We start from the raw sequence: 21,803 nt of genomic DNA, 5'->3' as shown, positions 1-21,803 counted from the left end.
ATAAGCCAACCTATTCATCTTATGCTAAAGCAAATACCCATTGTGGAAAGGTTTAGTGACATTGTCCTTATTATTTAAATATCTTGTCATTCTCACTTTCTCTTATCCTTTTTTCATATCCTGTTTTCATTTCCTTTTTTCACTGTTAAAATTTGTAAGTTAATTCATGAAAATATAACTTTGCAGTATAGAAATATTCCACATATTCTTTCTTTTAGAATCTATGTTAATCTAATTTTTAAAAATATTCTGTCCTTATCATTTACATTTCCTAAATATGGGTATTCCTTTAGAAAATTAGGCATAGAGCCTACTGTGCATGTGTATATCATAAGAGTAGAACTTAAATGAGAGTACAGGTATAACTAGCTGTAGTCCAGAACTGTCCTAGGAATGCATCGGTCTCAGAGAGAAATTAAACCTGGTTTATTTTGATGGAGAAGTAAGTTCATTATACCCAAATGTCACTTTTTAAAGAAATGTGAACAGTGATCCCATTAATCTTTTGAGAAGATATGAAGAGAATCTGTCATTTTTCATTTTGTGATTTGAGAGCCAAAACCAATCTCTAGAACAAAGCAAATTTATTCTGAACTGAGCTATATGCAGATGAGGGAAATGACACATTTAGAAAATGCATTTATTATCTCTTGTAAAAAAAGGCAAAGGAATCACGACACATTTTTTTTCTGTCATAAGTCTTTGGAAAGACTCTCTTACCTTTTGTAAAAGAGTGTGATCATGTTAGAGTCTTTTTTTAAAAAAAAATCATCTATAGGTAGGTATTAATAAATATTTGATAAGGCTTTGCTAAGTCTTTCTGTGAAGAAACAAATTCTCAGTTCTATAAAAATTTGTGTTGAATGATCTGAACCAGTTTAACTACATTCCATTGCTTGCCCGGTCTAGATTATCCTTTCTACCTCATTTTTTTCTCTAATACGGTATATCATTTCTGATTAGATTGGTTATATTGAGCCAACTTTTATTTAATCACCCACAAATTTACTAATTATCCCTTAAGCAACTGTTACTATAGAGTTATTGGCTTTATGGGCAACTCAGACATAGATTTATCATGTTTCCTACAGCAGAAACATAGAATCTCCATATGAAGACAGGAAACACAGAATCATAATATCACAGAACTAGAAGAAATCTCACAGCATTTATATAGTCATATTTGATTGTCTCCAATGACAGGAAATGCTCTGCCTCCTCAGGTAGAAGGCTGTATTATTGGAGATTTCAGACTGATGGAATCTTCTTGGTTGTGAGTACAGAACTGTTGATGTTAATCATATAAATGATCAAATATAAGTGATATTGGAGACCAAAAGAGGAGAAATTAGTTCAAAATTAATTTATGTACTGGAGTTCAGGAATCATATCTTCAAGGAAGGCAAATTCTCCTTGGGTTTCAAGGAATGGGAAAGATTTTGAGAAGCAGAGATGAAGAGGCTCTCTCGACACCAGGAAATGCTTGGAGTCAAAAAAGCATAAGACCTTTTTGGTGCATGTTAATGGAGCAATTGCTCTATGTATATGACATATAGTAAATTCTCAATAAATATTCATTGAATAAAGGACAGAATTAATGACTGAGTAAATGATTGCAGTAGCGTCTTTCTTGTCCAGAATTGCAGTGATAAGAGAGCTATAAAGGAAGACTGATGACAAACAAGCACAGGCAACCTTAGCATCTGCCTGCATGTCCTGACATTGACCCCTCTGTACACTTTTGTCTTAGCCTAGATTCTGCATTTGTAAAGTTACCATTGAGTGGGAAGTAGCATTCATTTATTTTTACCCACTACATAGGATTTTAAAGCCTGCTTTTCCCTTGTGTCTTAATAAAGTATTGGTTTTACAACTCTCTGAAAAGACTGCAAATTACTGCCATCACTTGAACCAGAACAAAGATCTTATTATTATCTTCTTTGAAAAAGTCATATTGTCTATCTGGACCTCCACCTCCTCTCGCCCCTGCTATTGGAGCATGAGAAATGCCATGTTTTTGACTCACTTCCTTCTAGGACATGTTCTCTTTGGATTCATTCTAAAATGATGTGAATGTTGGAATTTTGCAGATAATTCAGCTTCCCACAGTCTCTCTCAGACCCCTCTCTGTTGGAAATAATGCTGTAGTGATGCAGATACCCCCCAATACCCTGTGGAATCTCAAAGGTTCTATAAATGGCTAACCGCGGATATCTCCTTTACATAAATTTCAATCTGTGCTGTTGAAAATGGACGGTTAAGTGTAAGGCTCCAACTGAAACAGGACATAGTCCCATCAATAGGATTGACCTTGCATAGATCTTTGGCATGAAAAGGAGAGCTAATAAACAACTAAAGATGAGCTTTGCCCCTTCCTTTTTTTCTTTTTTAACATAGAAGACAACATTTTGGTAGAAATTGCTCAGATAATATTTAGTAATTTAAACTTCATAACTTAAGCTTAAAACCTCACAACTTTGAAGCCACTACAGCATGAAACATATTATCAGCATATGATGTCCAAAAATATGGCTACATTATTACATTCTCATAAAAATGGGATCAAATCTCAAACTGAGCTTGGTGTATTCATTCAAGCTTTAACAGTGTATTCTGTATGCCTTTATCAGCTGAGAAATGCAAATGTTGTTTAGCAACTGCATATTTAATCTTAAGACATGGATATCTTGTTCAGGAAACCACAGCACCAAGGAGGCTAAGAGAGGTAAACCAAAAGCTCTTTGTAACTAAAAACAGTGGGGGCAGGAGCGGAGGGGAAGGTCAACTCACAGATTCATAGGAAAATGGACTAGAAAATAACATGGTGACTGCTAGTTTATTTCAAAGAGTTAGATGACTGTAGTCTTTCTGGACATGGAAAGAAATCCATCATACAGCTGAAGAAATGTGTGAGAGAATAATCCAAACTTAGAAGCATGCTGCAGAGCAATAGCTGAAATACATTCTAACTGATGTCTGCTGCAGATTGAAAAGGAACATCTTATGGACAATTGATTGTTTCTTGAAATATAATAAAAACAAGCTTTGAAAATGTGTATATGAAAACATTGACCTATATGGAGAGAAAAAGCAGCATTTACTTTGTAATGCGATCAGGTGGTAATTCAATTTCCTGTTAACTGAACTTCAAGTATTCTGTTTCAGGTCATAGATTGGTGGTGTTTATCATATATATTGGCCAATAAGCTTTACAAATAATACCTTTAGTGCTTGGATTTGTGGTTGTAGCTTTAGAAAAGAAAATCAATTTAATTCCATGCATTAGTTTTCTTCTTAAAATTCATGCAATTTGAATATGATTGACAGGGCATGGCATCATTATGCAGTCTGTTAGATGGACCGATTATGCTTATGAATACAAGAGTGCAGTGAATGAAAGCAACATGTAATTGATTCTACACTTGGTCTGACTGTTCATTAATAGTTCGAATGCAGCGCAGTTGCTTCTCAAATGGAAAACGATGAGAACAACCTATATATGTGCTCTCTCATTTGTTTTAAAATTCATTGTGCTAATATTTTTTTGCAGAATGTTTTTTTTTTTTTTTTGCTGCATTTGTTTTGCCAAAGATAAGTCTGATTGAATCTTTGTAAATAATGCTAGTGCTTTCAATATTTATTTGGGATTCCAATCACACATTTTTTAATTTACACTTTTGGAAATGAAAGTAGGCTCTTGCCCCCAACCCCTTTAAAGAAAATCTTCTATCCTACCCTCCTTTTCTATATAGTTCAGACTAATTTTCTAGGATTAAATGAGGTGGGGGGAATACAATGAGGTAGTTATAGCTTCAAAACAGAAGAGCTGATTTATAGACTGATAGATTTCAGAAATAGATGAGCAAAAACAGGTTCTATTTGTCTTGCCACACTTTAATCTGATAAGCACAAAGGGGCCTGCTGTCTCATTTTCCATACCTCATCAAGGGGTTGTATTTGAAATATTGATTAAAGGTACAAATTTCATTACTGTTTTCTTGGTTTTCCTCACTTGTGTGGGAAAAAGCTTCAAACACATGAAAGCTGCTTTTCCTTTCTTGAATGTGGAGCTGGATTATTTCATAGAAAAAACAATACTTTTATTGCTCATATGGAGATACGATATTGATTCTCCAATAGCCATCCCTGCCTTTTCCTTTGTCCATGAGTTCCTGCCAGATTTTAAGACAGAAGAAGCAACAGTACTGGTGCTGGAACAAACAGTTCTATATAGGAGCTACAATCACACTATGATCTCTAAATTAGATTATATTTACAATTAATAAATGTATTAACCTCATTCTAATCTTAACTCTGATTTTTTTTTATTAAATCAGCAGTTCTCTTATCAAGATAATAGTTCTAAGAACTCAATACTGGTATTAGATTTTTTTCTGTATGATGAGAACTTTTAAATTTTACTTTCTTAGCTACTTTTAAATATACAATACTGTATTATTGAATATAGTTACCATGCTATACATTACACCCCCAGGACTTTCTTACTTTACAACTGGAAGTCTGTACCTTCTGATCACTTTCATCTAGTTCTGCCATCTGCTTCTGGCAACAACCAATTTGTTTTCTGTATCTATAAGTTCATTTTTTTGTTTGTTGTTATTTTATTGTTGTTTTAGATTCCGAGTGTAAGTGAAATCATATAGTATTTGTCTTTCTCTGTCTGACTTATTGCACTTAGCATAATACCCTCAAAGTCCATCCCTGTTGTTACAAATGGTAAGATTTTCTTTTTTAATGGCTAAACAATATTTGTGTGTGTGTATGTGTGTGTGTATCACATTTTATCTGTTCATCCATCGATGGCACTTAGGTTATTTCCATGTCTTGACTGGTGTAAATAATACTTCAGTGAACATGGGAGTGCAAATATCTTCAAGTACTTTCAGATGAATACCCAGTAGTGGAGTTGCTGAATCATAAAGTAATTCTATTTTTAATTTTTTGAAGAACCTCCATACAGTTTTCTATAGTGGCTGCATGACAGTAGATTTAATCATATCAGCTTTTCTATGGTTTCTTATTTACCTATCACAAGACTTTGTAATTGAAAAATATGCTAAGCAGAACAAAGCCCCAAGCGTCCAGGGAGTCTTGCATTTTAAATATTTTAAAATATGTTCACAAATTCTTTTCTACTCCTCCCATCAAGGGTGGGGTCTTTGTGTTTCCACTTAAAATGAACATGACAGTTGCAAGTAATAGAGGTAGTGGTAAGTGACCCTGTGGGACTCCCAAAACTGGGTCATAAAGGATGACACAGCTCCCACCTCTGGTACACTTGTTCTTGGATTTCTGAGCTGTTGCGTGAGCAGTCTGACTTCTCTGAGGCCCCCATCCTGTGAGAAAACCCAAACTAGCCCACATGGAGAGTCTGTGAGACTACATGAACAGGAAGAAAGTCCTGTCCAGACTTAAGCTGTTATAGCTCGCCACTGTTCCACTGCTGGCCACAGACTAACTGCAACCGTGCGAGAGAACCTATGTCAGACTTCCTAGCTGAGCCCTTTCAGACTTTCTGACCCAGAGAAATCACAAAAGATATAATAAATTTTTTATTATTATGACCATGTTTCGAGTATTATTTTACACAGCAATAGCTAAATAGTATCTGCATGTATACAAAGTACGAGGCTCAAATAATGGAATTCATGATAAACGTGCTGAAATTTATATATACAAATGTGTGTCATTTCTTTCAATAAGTAGTCACCTTGGGAAAAGTTTATTCATACTGTCAATGTGATTTGTGTCTTCCCACATTGATCTGTGACTTTAAGCATATTATTCTGCCTCTCTGCGCCTCTTGAATAAGAAAAAATAGATTAAGTAGTCTATATTGTTTTTTTTTAATTTCTTAAACTTCTTGACTGTTATTCAAAATTCTTTGGTCATTGAGATACCTAAGAAGTATATCCTTGTATTACATTTCCACCATAAGGTATGTAGTACTCAGTTTGCATATTAAAATTATAGTAAAATTTTAAAGATAGGTACTAGCCACATATGAAAACAATGTCCCTTTGTCTGTCATTTAAATTCTATTTTTATCTGAAAATAACTTTTATATTGTGAGATAATTGAGAGTAGCAAAACGAAGGAAAGATACACCTAGTGGAGTCATTCTGTTAACTCTTTTGGAATTATATCTCTCTTAAGAGTATTTTTATACTTATTGTGATATAAGATCATTTTTGAAAAGCACATCAATAGTCTTTACCTATCGCAGTAAATGGGATAAGGAAACATGGTTTAATAAGCCATATACTCCTTATTTCAATACTTTATTTAATTTTTGCATAAAAGATGTATTCATATAATTTGAACATCAAAAATATAAGAAGTAAATATTAAAAAGTCTATTTCCCATATTTGCCTCCATCTTTGCAGTTTTCACTACTCCTCTAGTAGGTAACAAGCAATTAACTAATTGCTCCTTCCAGAGGTGTTTTATGCAGGGATTAGCTAAAACAAACGTGTATTCTTTCCAACACCTATGATATTTTCACACTAATGTAGCATGCTAATATCATACTACTCTGCATCTTTTTCTTTCTTTTCTTTACTTTCTTCTTCTTTTTTTTTAATGCCTGCAGCACCTGATATTCCTAGGTGGTCTCCCATCCAAGTACTAACCAGGCTGGACCCTGCTTAGCTTCCGAGATCAGACATTGGGCACGTTCAGGGTGGCATGGCCATAGACTCTTCACTTTCTTTTCTTTTCTTTCTTTCCTTCCTTCCTTCCTTCCTTCCTTCCTTCCTTCCTTTGTAATATGTCTATGATATCTTTCCATATCCATACATAAGGCCTTCATTGTCCTTTTCATATAACATATTTCATTGTATAAATACAATTATTTTACTAGTCCCCTACTGATGAACATTTAGTTTCTTCCCAATCTTTGTCTATTATATACAATGTTGCAGTGAATGACTTGTTTAAATGACATTTTGCATATGAGTAAGCATATAATCTATAGGATACATTCTGAGAAATAATACTACTAGATCAAAAGGAGTCTACATTTGTAATTTTGATAGCTATGGTTAAAACATTCTTTCTGGGGGTGGGGCCAATTTGTACTTCATTGTATAAGCATGTTTGAGAAATTTAAACCATGACCGATGCTCATTTATCTGGATAAGAATGAGACTATTTAGAATATATAGATCGATTCTTCACAGGCGTGCAGAGGAGGACTTATATTTAAAAGCAGCAAGGAATCTTAGAGGCCATCTAATTCTACTCCTTCTTTTGCTTTGAATATGGAAGCGCAAAGAGGAGGATGACTTGCAAAGGTCACACAACTGGTTAGTACAGATCTGGGACTTTTGACTTATAATCATATCTTAGATCTAATGGTCTAGTGTTCTTTCCATACCAGAGCAGAGATGATAAAAATATAACAGTAAATGTCGAAGAGCCTCCTTCTGTCATTTCAGTTTATGTGTTCAAGATACCTGGGCTTCTGCTGTTGATGCTGGTGGTAATGATTACCATTTCTTGAGCCTCTGCATGCACCAGGAATCAAATTAAACACTTATGTTTACATCATCTTATATATGCCATGAGATCATCCACACATTTATGTGAAAAATAAAGCATTGTCCATATATATGTCACATATATATAACCCCTGTGAAGGTGCTATTGTGTTTAATGAAATATAAATTAATACAAAGCATCATTAAAGATGTAATGGCTGTTTGTCCCTAATTTATTCTCAATCAATGAATTCTGAAGTTATTATTGTAAAAGAGAGGTCTATAATGTTATTCACATTAAAAATGGATACTTAGACTCACAAGGCTCGAGAGCCCTTAAGCACGTTTGAGGTTTCCTTTAACGTTACAGGCATCATTCTGTACTCCATCTGTCTCCATTAGAAGGTTAAATATTAGTAATGCCACACAGCACAGAAGAGACCACAGAGATAATCAAGGTAGCTGATTTGCGTTGCAGATAGGAAACCAAGGCAGGGACCAATAAAAATAATGGCTTCATCTGGGATACTCAGTGAGTAAGGCCTGGAGATGGAATTAGAAGGCAGGATTCCTGATTGAATTTTATAATAACAGAAAAAGAGAAACTCCTTGGTGTAGAAGAGTTACTCACATGGACTATGAACAATTAAAATAACAAAGGGAATTTATTTTCGAGCATCACATTGACTCACCTTCAGCTTTGTAGATCTGAGAGGTCATTGTGTTGGTTGGTAATAACACTTGATCTTGGACATTCAAATGTAGTATAGAGCATAAAATACAGAGATTAATATTTTGGTGTTTGAGACTCTTGTTTATTGATTATTAGACTTTTAACTTAAATGGAGAACTGAAGAAATGCAAAGAATAATTTTTCATAAATTTTATTTAATTTATGTGGACATTGATGGTTAAGAGAAAAAAAAAACAAGAAAAACATTTATTATGTCACTATTTCCTGATCTCATGGGTTCCTTTCTCTCTCTTTTCTCCCCATTCATGCCCCTAAGCCTTGTTTTTACTTGGCTCAAGTAGACACATCTTTATGGCCCCAGGTAACAGGCATTTATTCATGAGCTTCTTCATCCATAAAATAAGAAAACCAAGTTCACAGCCCTTTGTTCCTTTCGGTGTTAAGTGTCTGATGTACAGAGGCAATGGGGAAGGAGGGGAAAAAACAAAAACGAAAACATGGACTTCACCTTCAGCAATGCAAAGAGGATGTCAAATTTTCCTGGAACATTTCCCAAAGATTAATTTGCAGAAACTTTGTCCCATGAGGTGCTCTGCAAAACACAGGTTTCAGTAGTCAAACATATTTAAGAAACAGAGCATTCTGTTATTCCCAAAATGGAGACTCAAAATGTACCCTTAGACACTAAATGTCCAGAGAGATCCTGCATGAAAGTAACTGGTTTGACTTAGTTTCACCCAGTGATTTCCAAATTTAATTGACCATTAAACCATTATCTTACTAAACTCACTTTGGGAAATGTTGCCCTGTCAAATTATCATACCTGGGCACAAACAACAAGTAGCCACAAAGGGGAACATAAATCTAACTACAATCTTCTTCATGTAAAACAGAAACTACTGTAAAATATATAAAACTACTACATAGGATACAGTACTTGTATTGTTTCAATATATGCAACTCTTACTCGTTACTTTTATTTTAAAAAAATCGTGTACTTTTTTTTTGATAAATGCAACTTAATCCCCTTTTATCCTTTCATTTTATTATAGCAGTTCTCACTTTTTTAAAATCACGTTTGCCTGTGAAATAATATCTGCATGAGCTCACTGGTGACGTTGCTGCCTATTTTGATCACAAGATATCATCTTTAATATTATCCGATAATGATTTGATACTGCCTTACAGTAAAAGTTGAAATTGCTATTTGGGGGATTTTCTCAAACATCAATCAAGTAATATCTTGACATTTAGCAAGCAATCTACAAAGTTTTTTTTTTTCTTAGTGACTTATTTTCTGCTGTTTAAATTTCATATGCAATTTAAAACTATAACACAGTCAAATTTTCATAATTTGTTTTTATTCCCTCATCATTGTTTTTTAAATTAAGTGGTACTGATTAGCCAACATGAATAATTTCATTTCATTATAATGTTCTAACAATATGAAAGCGAATTATCAAAGTTGATTATTAGTTGTTGTTACTTACATCAGTGAAATGGGCTAATCATCCAGATTAACAGATAAGACTGGAAAGCAGGAGTTTTAAGGCATTTTAAACTAATTTGATTAAAATTCACTTTTTTAATACTCTTTATTGACTTTAAAGTTAAGAGAGTTCTTTTTCATTATGATTCAAAATTTAAAAGTTTGTGTATGTATAGATATTAAAAAGATATCATGATGGCTAGTTTTATATGCCAAAAGAAAAATCAGGTTTATGTTTTAAACATAAATAGAGGTAGAAAAGTATAGATTGCTTTTTGAAAGTTTCGCTAGAGTAAAAAGTAGAAATTAGGTAGTTATCTGGGACTATTATCCCTAGCACTCCTCATGTATGTAAGAATCGGTAGGTCATACTTTAAAATTGGTAAGAATGTTTTAAAATTATTTCTTTCAAGGTTATTGCTGATTATTATAAATTCTCTTGGCATATTTTCAGAAATTGCCCTTGTTTACCCTTGTTTATTGTGTACAATGCCTGAAACTATGGTCTTATTTACAAGTAAAGTGATGTATAGCATTGGTTCTACCTCCCCATGTCAATTCAGAACGTTTATTTTTCAGGCAATTATTTCTTCGTTTATTTCCCAATAAAGTTTTGTCTTTTCCCAGGGTGCCAATTATTCACATCTTATATTATAATATGTCTCACTTGGATCTGGACAATTACGAAGGAATAATTTATTGATAGAGGATTCCTTTTCACAATTATCACCTTCCTTGAAAATTGCCTACTTTAGGAGGCTGTACTATGTAAAGTCTTTTACCAGAGAAGTATTTGCATCATCAGTATTTCTTAGCTTGTTTGTCTCCAGGCTCCAACACAAACACCTAACATAAATAAAGCACCAATTATGTGAAAAGTGAAAAATATCTCGCTTATCCTATTTTTCCTTCCTTTTGCATTTATAGATGTCATCCATACTGTAGGGCCAATAGCAAGAGGCCATATTAATGGTTCCCACAAGGAAGACCTTGCAAATTGCTATAAATCATCTCTGAAGCTGGTGAAAGAAAATAACATTCGATCAGTTGTAAGTATTTATGTTCCTTATTTCTTATTCTTTTTCAGCATTTATATTTTAGAAATCGATCTTGTCCAACCGTTTCCAAAATTCTGAAAACTAAGTTTAAGGATCTTTAGTAAATGATGTAGTTTATTGGTTATCATGACTCCACTCTTTCATATGCCCTAAATATTTGCTAAATTGTTCATGATGTTTTGGAATTTAAAACATCATGAACAATTTAGAATCCCCAAACCGGAACCATCTCATCTACTTTCTTCTCTCGTTTTGCCATTATCTTTTGAAGAAACTGTGTGTGTTTTTACTTGACAGTTGTTATTCTTTTAGATTTATTTTCCTCTTCCTAAACTAGTATTCTGTAGTTGGGTATGCCACATTCCTTCTAAGCTTTATCAATTTAGACAGAGAGTTTAGAAAATGTGGACTTAATCTATTTTTTTTTTACCAGTAGGCTGAGATGAAAGGGAGTCTTCTCTAGTTGGATTTGGAGGTATTTATTCACCTGCTTTTCTTTTACAACATGTATTATGTTTATTACATCTCAATTACAGAAGGAAAATAAAACTATGAGAAAAATGAGAGCGTTATTAATGGGTGCTATTTTTACACTATTAACCCAAGAGTGAGTTAATTTGGGGAGAATTCCTTGGGTCTTTTTTCACATGGAGTATAAACTTGCTGAAATTGTGGAGCAAGAAGATAGTTAGTTAAACACTTAACTTCTTAGAAGGATGAATGAATCAGCGTTGCTTGGGAGTTCACAAAAGGAGTGGTTTTATTATTTTCATAAAGGAGCATTGAGAGTCAGACACATTGAGATAAGCTTGACTGTTGCTGTAATTTTCATACATAATTATAGTTATGAAGTGACTTTTTCCATGTACGTCGGTGAGTTTGCTTAAAATAAGAAAACTTTTTGCAAGCCAGTTATACAGACTTTAAAATTTTTGCATGATTATTAACAGAGGTAGATATTTTATTTCACTCTGATTTTTAAAAATGTTTCTCTTTGAAAATTAATCAGTGAGTAAGACTATTCTGTCTGAGAGGAGAAAGCTCAAGTTCAAAGAGAATGGCGCAAAGAAAACTACTAAACCAGTTGACTAATTTTGTTCTCTACAGGAAAATAAGGAAAATCAAAACAGGTGTGCACATGGAGAGAATAATTAGAATTTTGTCAATATGGCTTATTGATTTAAAAAGGCATGGGGCTGAAATGCTTGGAAAACTAGTGATGTAAAGAAGTTTTCCACTTGGGAAATATGGACCTTGAGACCTGAAGATAATTTGCTAATGAATTCACTAACATCTTTCATGATTTTTTTAAAGCAAATAAATAAGAAGAGGCTAGCTCATTAGAAACATTGTAAAAATAGCACCCATTAATAACATCTCATTTGTATTAATTAATGGTATTATTGTTAATATTACCAACTAATGTCTGTGTTGACAGCACATAGCATACCACACACTTTTATTGTTCAGTAGATACATTGAATTGAATTAAATTTAATTATAATCTTGTCACCACATGTAACTATCTTAAATTTGTGATCTAATTTTTAACTTTTCAAAAATACTCTCCTATTGTTAGGGTTTCTTCAATTATGTTTTGTTTTATAGCAAAGTTACAACAATGAATAAGAAGTAACCAGTTAAGATGGAGTAGCAGATATGTAACAAAGTAGCTATAAGCCAATATGGTAAATGCCATAATGGGAATATACTGGTCTGGATCAGAGCACAGTTAAGCTGTGCTGCAACTACAAATAACCTCAAAATCTCAGTGACCTACATTCAGAGGCTCTGGCTGTTGGACATGACATCATCTCATAACTGTTCTATCTGGAACTGACAACCTCCTCAGCCATAGAACAGAGACTTTGCAAGTTCATGCCTGAACTTTTTTACCTTCTCAGCTTAGAAGCGATACACATCATTTCTGCTTCCATTTCATTTGGTCAGAAGTATTCATATACCCCTGCTTACCTTCAAGGGGGCCAGGGAAATGTCCACAAGTGAAATATTTGATGAGCACCACTTTTCTGCCAAAGTTAAATCGAAGGCTGCACGATCACAGCAGAAGGGGTTGGAGATAAATACCTTACTCTAATTCTCCAAAAAAATATATTCTTTGATTTTTTTTTTACTGTAGATAAAACAAATAGTATGATTTTATTTATTTAATAAATATAGATATAGATATCTGTGTATCAAAATGTTTTTAAGTATCTTCTAATACCCAGAGAATATAATGATTGTCTTCAAATATATATTTGCTTCTATCTCCTGACCATCCAGACAAGTAAATAGACAATATCATCTTTTCCATTGTTTGACTTAATAGTGTAATTGCTAGTTCTCTCATCACTTTTAAATATCTTCCCACAGATGCCTGAAATTCTATAATTAATACATAATTTATGATGGTCAGGAATTGTTCTTTCTCTGCAATTTTCCTTTAAAATGCAAATACTCATGAGAACACCAGATAATTAATTTTCTAATACCTTAATATAAAGGAATTTATCAAATTACTTTTCACTTTGGCAGGATAAATTAGAGGATGATAAAAGTACTAAGCACTTCAGCCTAAGGGAGAAGGAGAATTGAAGGGGAGACTGACATGAGATTGAGAGAAATAAAACAAAGTGGGATACAGATAAATTTCATTTATCTGCCATTTTTGCTAAAAGGAGACACTTTTTAAATAAGGGAGAGGGAAAAGTGATAATCACACATAACTATCTATAAATAAGGTAGTTATTTGGTTGTTGGATGTGGTATTTGTGGATAAAATTTTTCTTATGAAAAGATAATATTCATTTTATTAATTTAGGATTAAAATTGCCTTATATATTTTTCTCTATCCACTCATTTTGGTGGCTTTTTTTTTTCTGTGAATATTCACATGTTTGCTTTAGGTTGTAAAATAATAAAAATAAATTAATTGATACATCTAATGGTTGATTTTACAGTAGCACCTCTCTTGACTCTTCTATGAATTAGGGTAGCTTTATTAATACCACAAATGTTTAAATTTAGAATTTTAATCATGATTCTTGCTCTAATCTTACCATAGTTTCAGATAAAAAAAATCTGAGAATATATCAAGCTTCCTAGAACTAGTTTGTGCAAGTACCTTATTGCTTCCAACTTACTTCCAATATAATTCAGATATTTTTTTCCAAACATGAGTTCCCCTTAGGCAAAATTCAAATATATGTAAATTTACTTTTATATACATTCTTGACAACCTTGAGAATGTTAATTCCAGTATAGAAAAAAATGTAAGGCACCATGCAAGGGATAATTAGAAATAGAATGTACTAGAAATGGGAATAGGAAAAAAAAATGAAAGAAAAGTCAAGGAGAGTGCAGATTTTTTTTTTTTTTCCAGAAAACCTTAGGGAAGATAAAGGTAGATGTCAAAAAACAAAAACAAAAAAAAAACAAAACAACAAAAAAAAACAAGCCCAGGTCTTAGAACCACCGTATTCTAATGCATGTGACTTGAGAAATGAATAATCAGGCTGATAGAATAAGCAACTGAATTATTTTGATTTCTGGGACACTGCTAAGTCCTGAGAAAATGGAAAGGGTGTCATGAAATTGAAGGGAGACAACACATATACAGAATATCCTCTTGCATGTGTATTACCTAATATACATAAATGGAAATATGGAAATTGTTCTTACTGTTGAAAATTTGATGAAACCTCAAGGGTGAGTGTAGGGTTGAAGGATGGGAGAGAAAGTTCCTATTGAGCAAGGGCTGGTAAATGGAAATATAATACTGTATCCATTATCACTAGGTGCTGATGTAGAGGATGGCTTAGATATTATCTTATATATCTTATTGCCTACATTCTTTTTGTATGTGAGCATAGAAATATTTTGGAATTGTTTTTATGTTATTATTGACCTCTGTTTCTCTCTTTTACAATATGATCATACATTCTTCAATGACAAATTTTTCTACCACCAGGTTCAATTTTAGGAACCTAATCCATACCATTCTAAAAGGATCCCAGTTATTTCTTTTCAGCATCAATTAAAAGGCATAGATTCACATTGGTCAGTGTTATTAGGTATTCAAGAAAGCTCCTTTTAACTGAGAAAATATAGTGAATTCAGTCTGACATTCTTTGAGTGAGAACATGTAATAATAAAATACATGTTTTTATTAAAGTTATCATAAGCTGAATATGAACTAGATGTTACTTATGTGAAAAATTATTTCTCATGAAAAGTATAACTAATAATTAATATATTAATTTGGTAGTTTTATGTGATTATATACAGACTAAAAGTTGGGCATTTGTTTAAATGGTATGCACCAATGTGATTATCATATGAGCATCATGCTAGATGATTTATTGAATGGAAAAAAACGTTGTAAATCTTCACTGGTAGGAAACACCCAATGCTAAAAGAGACCCCTCAAAGCTAGATGATGTTCCCTCTATGAGTCATAGATTTTGAGAAGTAATAGCTTCCAATGGAAGAGATGATAGACCAACAAATTCAGCACTACCTCTAGGCATTTCAGCAATAAACAGTTTTGGAATTCTACATGTAATTGTTTCACTGTGGTGTAGGTTTTCATTTTAAGGCTTAGTCAAGTGAATCTTATTTTCTTATACAAGTTCCCTTCTGAGAGGGTTGCCATGGCAATGAGTTCTCAGTCTGAAATTCTTAAATGCTGGTTTTATTTCATTATCTAAGTTTCCATTACAGGCCATATCAATCAATGCAGTCCTTTCTTCAAGAAGACTTCTGCAGCCTTACAAAAAAATGACCTTTTAATTTGTTGCCTCCACTCCTCTGCCTAACTTGATATCACCATTTCCCAGCCAGCTCTTCATCTCAAAGTATCCTTTTCTGTGGAGCCGTCAGTTTGATCTTTTCCCATTTCGTTTTAGGCAGCATCTAGTCTCTGTTCTCAGCTACCTCATTTATAAAGGATGATGCTAAGTCTCTGTCTTTTCTAGCTGGAGTTCTAACAGCTGTGTGACTAATGATACTATTAATAAATAACAAGAACAATAGCACTTTTACATTGTGCTTTACAGTTTACAATAGTGAATTCTTATATATCATCTCATTTGGTATTCAAATTCTCTAGCTAGTTGCCTTTGTTTGATTTAGCTGAAGAGGGGGCAGGGAAAGGCTATATCCAAACTTCCTCTTTCTTCCCTACACACGCCTTTTATAAGGTCTCCTAATTGGGAATAGGGGTACAAAATCTGTAGGAATACATCATAAGATTATAATTACTGGAAATGACAAGTGACTAAAGATGGACAGCGGAGAAAAGGAAGAGGGAAAGCATGGGTTGATAGTAAATTCAAAGATCGTGCCTGGGAAACAGAATTTACACCTAAACCCATATTTTTACATACTGCACAACTTGTGTCTTCTGGTGGCCATGTCAGAGAGATTATTTGAGTTAGAGAGATTATTTAGCCATGAAATATAGTAATAAGAATAGCTAATATTTTTTTAACCCTCAGTTTATGCTAGACACGATAATTTACTCATTTAATCGTGAAACAATTCTGAGTTAGAGAATGTGATTTCTTCCAGTTTACAGATTAGGAATATGAGCCAGAATGATGATAGATCAATTATGTGAGGTCTTACTTTTAACAAAAAGTGAAGATGGAATTTAAACTGAGGAAGGCGAAAACCAGGGACTTTAGCCACATTGCTGTTCCCTTTTCCTTGCCTTTGCTGTGCCACTAGCATTTTGTGGCCTGGGCCAGGAATGTTGCACCATGTAGGCTGACCAGGTGTACGTTGAGAAACTGTCTATTATCTCACAAAAGGTTTTAATGTTTTTTTTTGAGGGGGGGTGGCGGGTAGTCCTATAAGTATAAACTTATTTATAAACAGCAGGGTACATAAAAAGTCATTTTGCTCTCCATATATTAGTGAACTATTATGAAAATTAAGGAAAGGTTATGCTTCATTGGCTCACAATTTTACCAGGTGTGCCTGATAAAATCATGCCCCTGATGGCTGTGCCACTTATGGTAGTTAGCAATACATCACACCTGTTTTAGTCTGCATTTGCAGATGTTCTCTTCATGGTGATTCCACGTAGGGAAACGACTATCTCACTACTTTGTTATGTGCTGCCTAATTCATTATGGGTTGCGTTAGGCAGCATGTAGTCATGCCTGAGTCTTTACATATTGAAACAGAATTTTACTATGTCACTTTCTTTTTATCTCTCTTTTATATTACACTTATGGCATTATATTGATTTTTTAAAATTGATGTTTTGATTTGGATTCCCCTGGAAGCAGAATATGAGACAAGGTTTTGTGTACAAGTGCTTTATTTAGGAGGCTGACAGGAAGCACTGGCAGAGGAGTAGGGAAGTGAGAAAGGGAAGGGAAAGCAGCCAAGAGTCACAGTATCAAGCAGATTACCACTGTGGACAAGCTGAGGCTTAGTCTTGCTCGGGAGTTCTGGGAAACCACATAGAACATGCCTAGAGGTTGTCCCATCTGAGGGGTGAGGAGAGCTGAGCTATTTGTATTAAACTTTCACCTGTGCTTGGCTGAGGATTGCTCCTGGGGCATTAACTCCCCAGCATTTCTTGTCTGCTTTTTGTCCATGCTGAGAGAAAGCGTTCAGGCAGAGTCACCTCAGGGTGTTTGCTGGAGGATGCTATGGGGGCAGCTACTGGAATGATGAGTTCTAGGAAGATATGGGTGGGGCACTGCTTCATGTATGTGGGTTAGTTGTGCTATTTATAGATGTCATTTCAGTATAGTCAAGAAGGCTTTACAAAGTATTTATTATTAAAAGGGAATGTTGGGTATGATTGAATTGAGAACCATTTGTTTAAGTTAAACTGAGTTTCTGATAGGGCAATATACTAAACACGGGTTGTCCAAAGATTTTTATTCTCAAAGTCAGGCATCCAAGTTGCTCACTTCTTTAAGTATAGTATGATATAGATGTCATAAAGATGGTAATTAATGTGACTGGTTTTGTATCCTATGGAATGCATAGAGTTATAAAAGTGAATGTAATGCCTAAGTTGTGGAGAAATAGTATCACAATATTGTGTCGCCTTGGTTGAATTTTTTCTCAACAATTCATAGTGCTAAACTTTGATTCATTATGCAAACTGTGGAAGAGTTTGCCATCCAAGGTTGGATATATGTAAACTCATTCATCAATTAGAAGAAACATATTGAGGGTGAACAATTTGATTAGGTTACATTTGATTGTATTCTAATACATGTTCTTTTAACATTTTAGAAACTACATTATATTTTCTTCAAAAATCTTATAATATGACTTCGATCAATCCTTTCTATAAGAGTGTGTGAAACCTTTTGCTTCATCTCATCTATAGTTTGAAAGAATTATTTTTAGTCACTTGTATATCTGCAGAAATAAATTTACTTACAAAGACCACGGAAAGTATACTTAAAATGAAAGTATAAAACATCACAATTTAGCCAGATTTTTCAACTTAATTATTTTCAGTTCTTTTATTAGGCTAGGAAACATGCCTAAGAAAATCGTTATTGGTTCCTGAAACAGTGTCTTTAGGAGGAAATACTGGCCCTGCACACTGTCAAAGAAAGTATATTACAGTGGAATTTGTATAGAAAGTAAATAGATTTGTAATGCAAGCTTTCATCTTGAGTGTTTTATTCTTCCTTAACCTGAGCAGCAGTTATTAGATCACTGTATCATGAGGAAATAGTCAATTCAAAACACAGACCACAGAGTCCTGAGCCTGCCAATAGATGTGAACAACAGGACAATTTTGGCATATATCTGGAGGGTTAATATTCTAGTGCAAAAGCGATGGCTTTAAAAGGTGCATTTTTTCTTGAAAATGTTCAGATTATGTTTTTACAATGTACAAAGCAATTTCAGTGTATAGAATCTAGGCTATTCTTAAGTTGTTGAAGTGAGAGACTAAAAGAGCAAAGCAAATAAGACCAATAAAATTTTTAACATAAAAATAAATCTGCCAGGACCAAGAAAGCTTTCTAGGCTTGTGTATGTACGATTCAGTAGGGTTGCAAAGGTTGCTTTTTTTAAAATTGAAAACTTATTATAGATTGGGTCCAAGCCACACCCTATCTTCATTTGTTTTGAATACACGCACACACTTCTAAAGTGTGTAAAAGGTAAAATAGTTGCTTGGCAAGTGTCTCATGACAGTGGCCTAGCATTGTTGTTATAATTATGGCTTAAGTACAGCAATATAATAACCACTAGATTTTAGTCCCTATGAGCTGGGTAACTTTAGTTCAGTCTCTCCATTTCTTCTGAGCCCTTTGTTTGGGAAATTTCCTTGCTACAAGTACACTAGCAAACCATCCCAAAGGACACACGACAGCAAAGCTTACAGACCAAATTAAGCCATGACCTACATATTTTATTAAATCAAGGAGAAAGAAACAGGGGTCAAAAAGGGATAGGTTAAAACATTGGGCTGGGTTACAAAGAGTGGAAGGACTGCCTACATGACTCCTGGTTGGTTACACAATGTTCCCGTTTCTCTCTCAATCTCTCTCTCTCTCTCTCTCTCTCTCTCTCCTATCTCAGCCTTCTTGTGGATAATGTGGATATGAGGATCAGAGTTAAAGTTTGAGCAAGGCAAAATGGTAGATGGCAAGTACCTGGGGCCAATGACACATACTTGCCCTATCAGGAAGACACAGGGGCAAGAGTGCCTGGCTGGTAGCTCATCAATTAGGTGGTGAACAGCAATGGGTTTTATTTGTATTTCTAAGTCAGAGCAGATGTACGGCCAAATGAGACATTGATGGGTATCGCCAATAGGAGGTTACTTTAGGGGATGACATTGCTGTCACCCTAGTGGTGGCATGATTAATGCTCATGACTTGGTCTTGCCATGTCTTCCTATTTAGAGATAATATTTTTATTTGTTTCATCCCTTTTATCTTGTATTATATCTTAGAGGTTATTAACTTAGTTCTATATTTAACACATCCTATGAGTCCTATCTATACCTCAAAACCTACTTTCTTAGTTATTATCATCACTTAAAACATGAGTTTTATACACCAAAATTTTTTGTAGAGGAATATTCTCTAATAGTACAATAAATACATTACACTTTTGGATAAAAAGGGATGACATATATCAGTAAATGATTATTGTAACTAGGGATGGATAGGTATGTAGGTATGTATTTGAAATTTTCCATAACAAAACAAACATAAATGTTTAAAATATAAAAGATAATATAAAATATAAATGATAAATGCTAATATATGTACATCCTAGAATTTTCATGAAGCTAAAATAGAGCAATATTTATAAAGTGCTTAGAAGACTGTATAGTAAGGTTCATTAATGGTAATTTGTCCAATAAATATGTATGTTCCAGTCACTGTTCCAAGAACCTGGAATTTATTTGTCCCTGTAGAGCTTACATTCTATTCATAGTAATTTTCATTATTATTATTAGATGATTTTACAACACTTCTAGATGCTATGACTTACTATTATCACATTCTTGGGAAATTATCTCATCATTATCGTATTTTTAACTTATCTATGTGATTACTAAATCTTTGAAAAAATAAGAAGGTAATACAGCTTAGTAAAGAACCAGCAAATGCCAGTTCTCTGAAAAGGTAGCAACATAACTAACTCTCAGTCAACATACATCCATAAAGATAGATGATTATGTGAAAAGTCCTGTAAAGAAAGCATAGCTGCTATTTCTGAAGATTGGGTTTTACTGGGCAGTCCAATGAATTGATTGGAAAGTTGTCTGGAGAAACAAGTGAAGCAAACCACTATATAAAGTCATCAAAACAATGAAAATCCAGAAACAACTTTTCAAGAATTTGATGTTTTTAACGTAAAAATTAGAATTAAGGTGTCTCTCTAGTAAAAAGAAAGAGCTAGAACCCATGCTAAATGCTTTAAATTTCTTGGGGTGTGCAGTTACCATGGGAGACAAGGTCTCATATGAGAATATGGTCAACGGTATGAATAAAGAATAAGTGATACGTTCTACTGCTTAAAAGAGAACCATTTCTCCATCAGGTCCATGTTTCATTCAAGAAGCTAAGCTATATATTTTTTTCCATCAACAAAACCATAATTAGAACCTCAAGACATGTATTAAATATTAAGGAAATATATTAATTTTATAGTGGAGAAATCGAGCAGGTACCACCTTAAACAATTTCAAGATTAACATCATGAGTAATAAGACATATCAAAATCATGGACCTCTTGATATGATAGACTAAAAAGGGCACTCTATCACTGCTGTGGTATTTTTGCCAAAAATACCAATCATTAGAAGCCATCGGGTAAAAACATTCAGAAAAATAATCGTTACTCTTCAAAATTATCAAGGTCAAGAAAGAGAGTTTGTTTTCTTTTTATTTGATATGGTATATTATATTAGTTGTTTTTTGGATGTTAAATCAGCTTTGTATTCCTCAGATAAATCCCATTTAGTCTTGGTGTGTACTTATTTTATATGTTGTTGGATTCATTTTCCTAATAATTTTTGAAGATTTTTGCATCTATATGCATAAAAGATATCAGTCCAGAGTTTTCCTTTACTGTGATGTCTTTGTCTGGTTTTGGTATCATAGAATGAGTTGAGAAGTGTTACCTCCTCTTAGTTAATACTTGTGGTCTCTAAGAAATGACCAAGAAACAATAAATAATTTATATTATTAAAAATTAAAAAAATAAGAAACCAATACATGTTTTATTATTCCTCAGTTGTATCATCAATTGATTGTTGCAGGTTGTGTTCCTCTGGGATGGAATCTAGCATGCAGGAGGATAATAAGGGAGTGCTTTCATGATAGACATCCCCAGAAGGGAAGAGGAGTTAGAATAGAGCAGAGGGAGAAGTCAGATGGCTATGCAGTCTCATTGGAGCCTCTGATGTTTCTATGTGGAGTTCTGAAAGCTGGATCAGGCCCTTCAAAAGTATCCCAAGTTGATTTGAGGAGTCTAGACCTTTACACTCCCATGCTAACTATTCATTGGTTGCAGGCTGCATCCAGGAAGGGCATGATCTTGGAGTAAG

At 33.8% G+C, this 21,803-nt stretch overlaps 1 protein-coding gene across 1 annotated transcript in view; it reads left to right on the top strand.

Annotated features, from left to right (window-relative positions):
• Positions 1–21,803, top strand: part of MACROD2 (mono-ADP ribosylhydrolase 2) — a 1,804,338-nt gene that overhangs the window by 1,070,593 nt on the left and 711,942 nt on the right. The window contains exon 6 of the mRNA XM_039874459.1: positions 10,614–10,735. Within this exon, the coding sequence (XP_039730393.1) occupies positions 10,614–10,735 (122 nt within the window). The remainder of the gene's footprint in view (positions 1–10,613; positions 10,736–21,803) is intronic.

Source organism: Pteropus medius, unplaced genomic scaffold (assembly GCF_902729225.1).
Source record: "Pteropus medius unplaced genomic scaffold, Ma_sr-lr_union100, whole genome shotgun sequence".
NCBI lineage: Eukaryota > Metazoa > Chordata > Mammalia > Chiroptera > Pteropodidae > Pteropus > Pteropus medius.
This window is presented reverse-complemented; position numbering and strand designations above follow the sequence as displayed.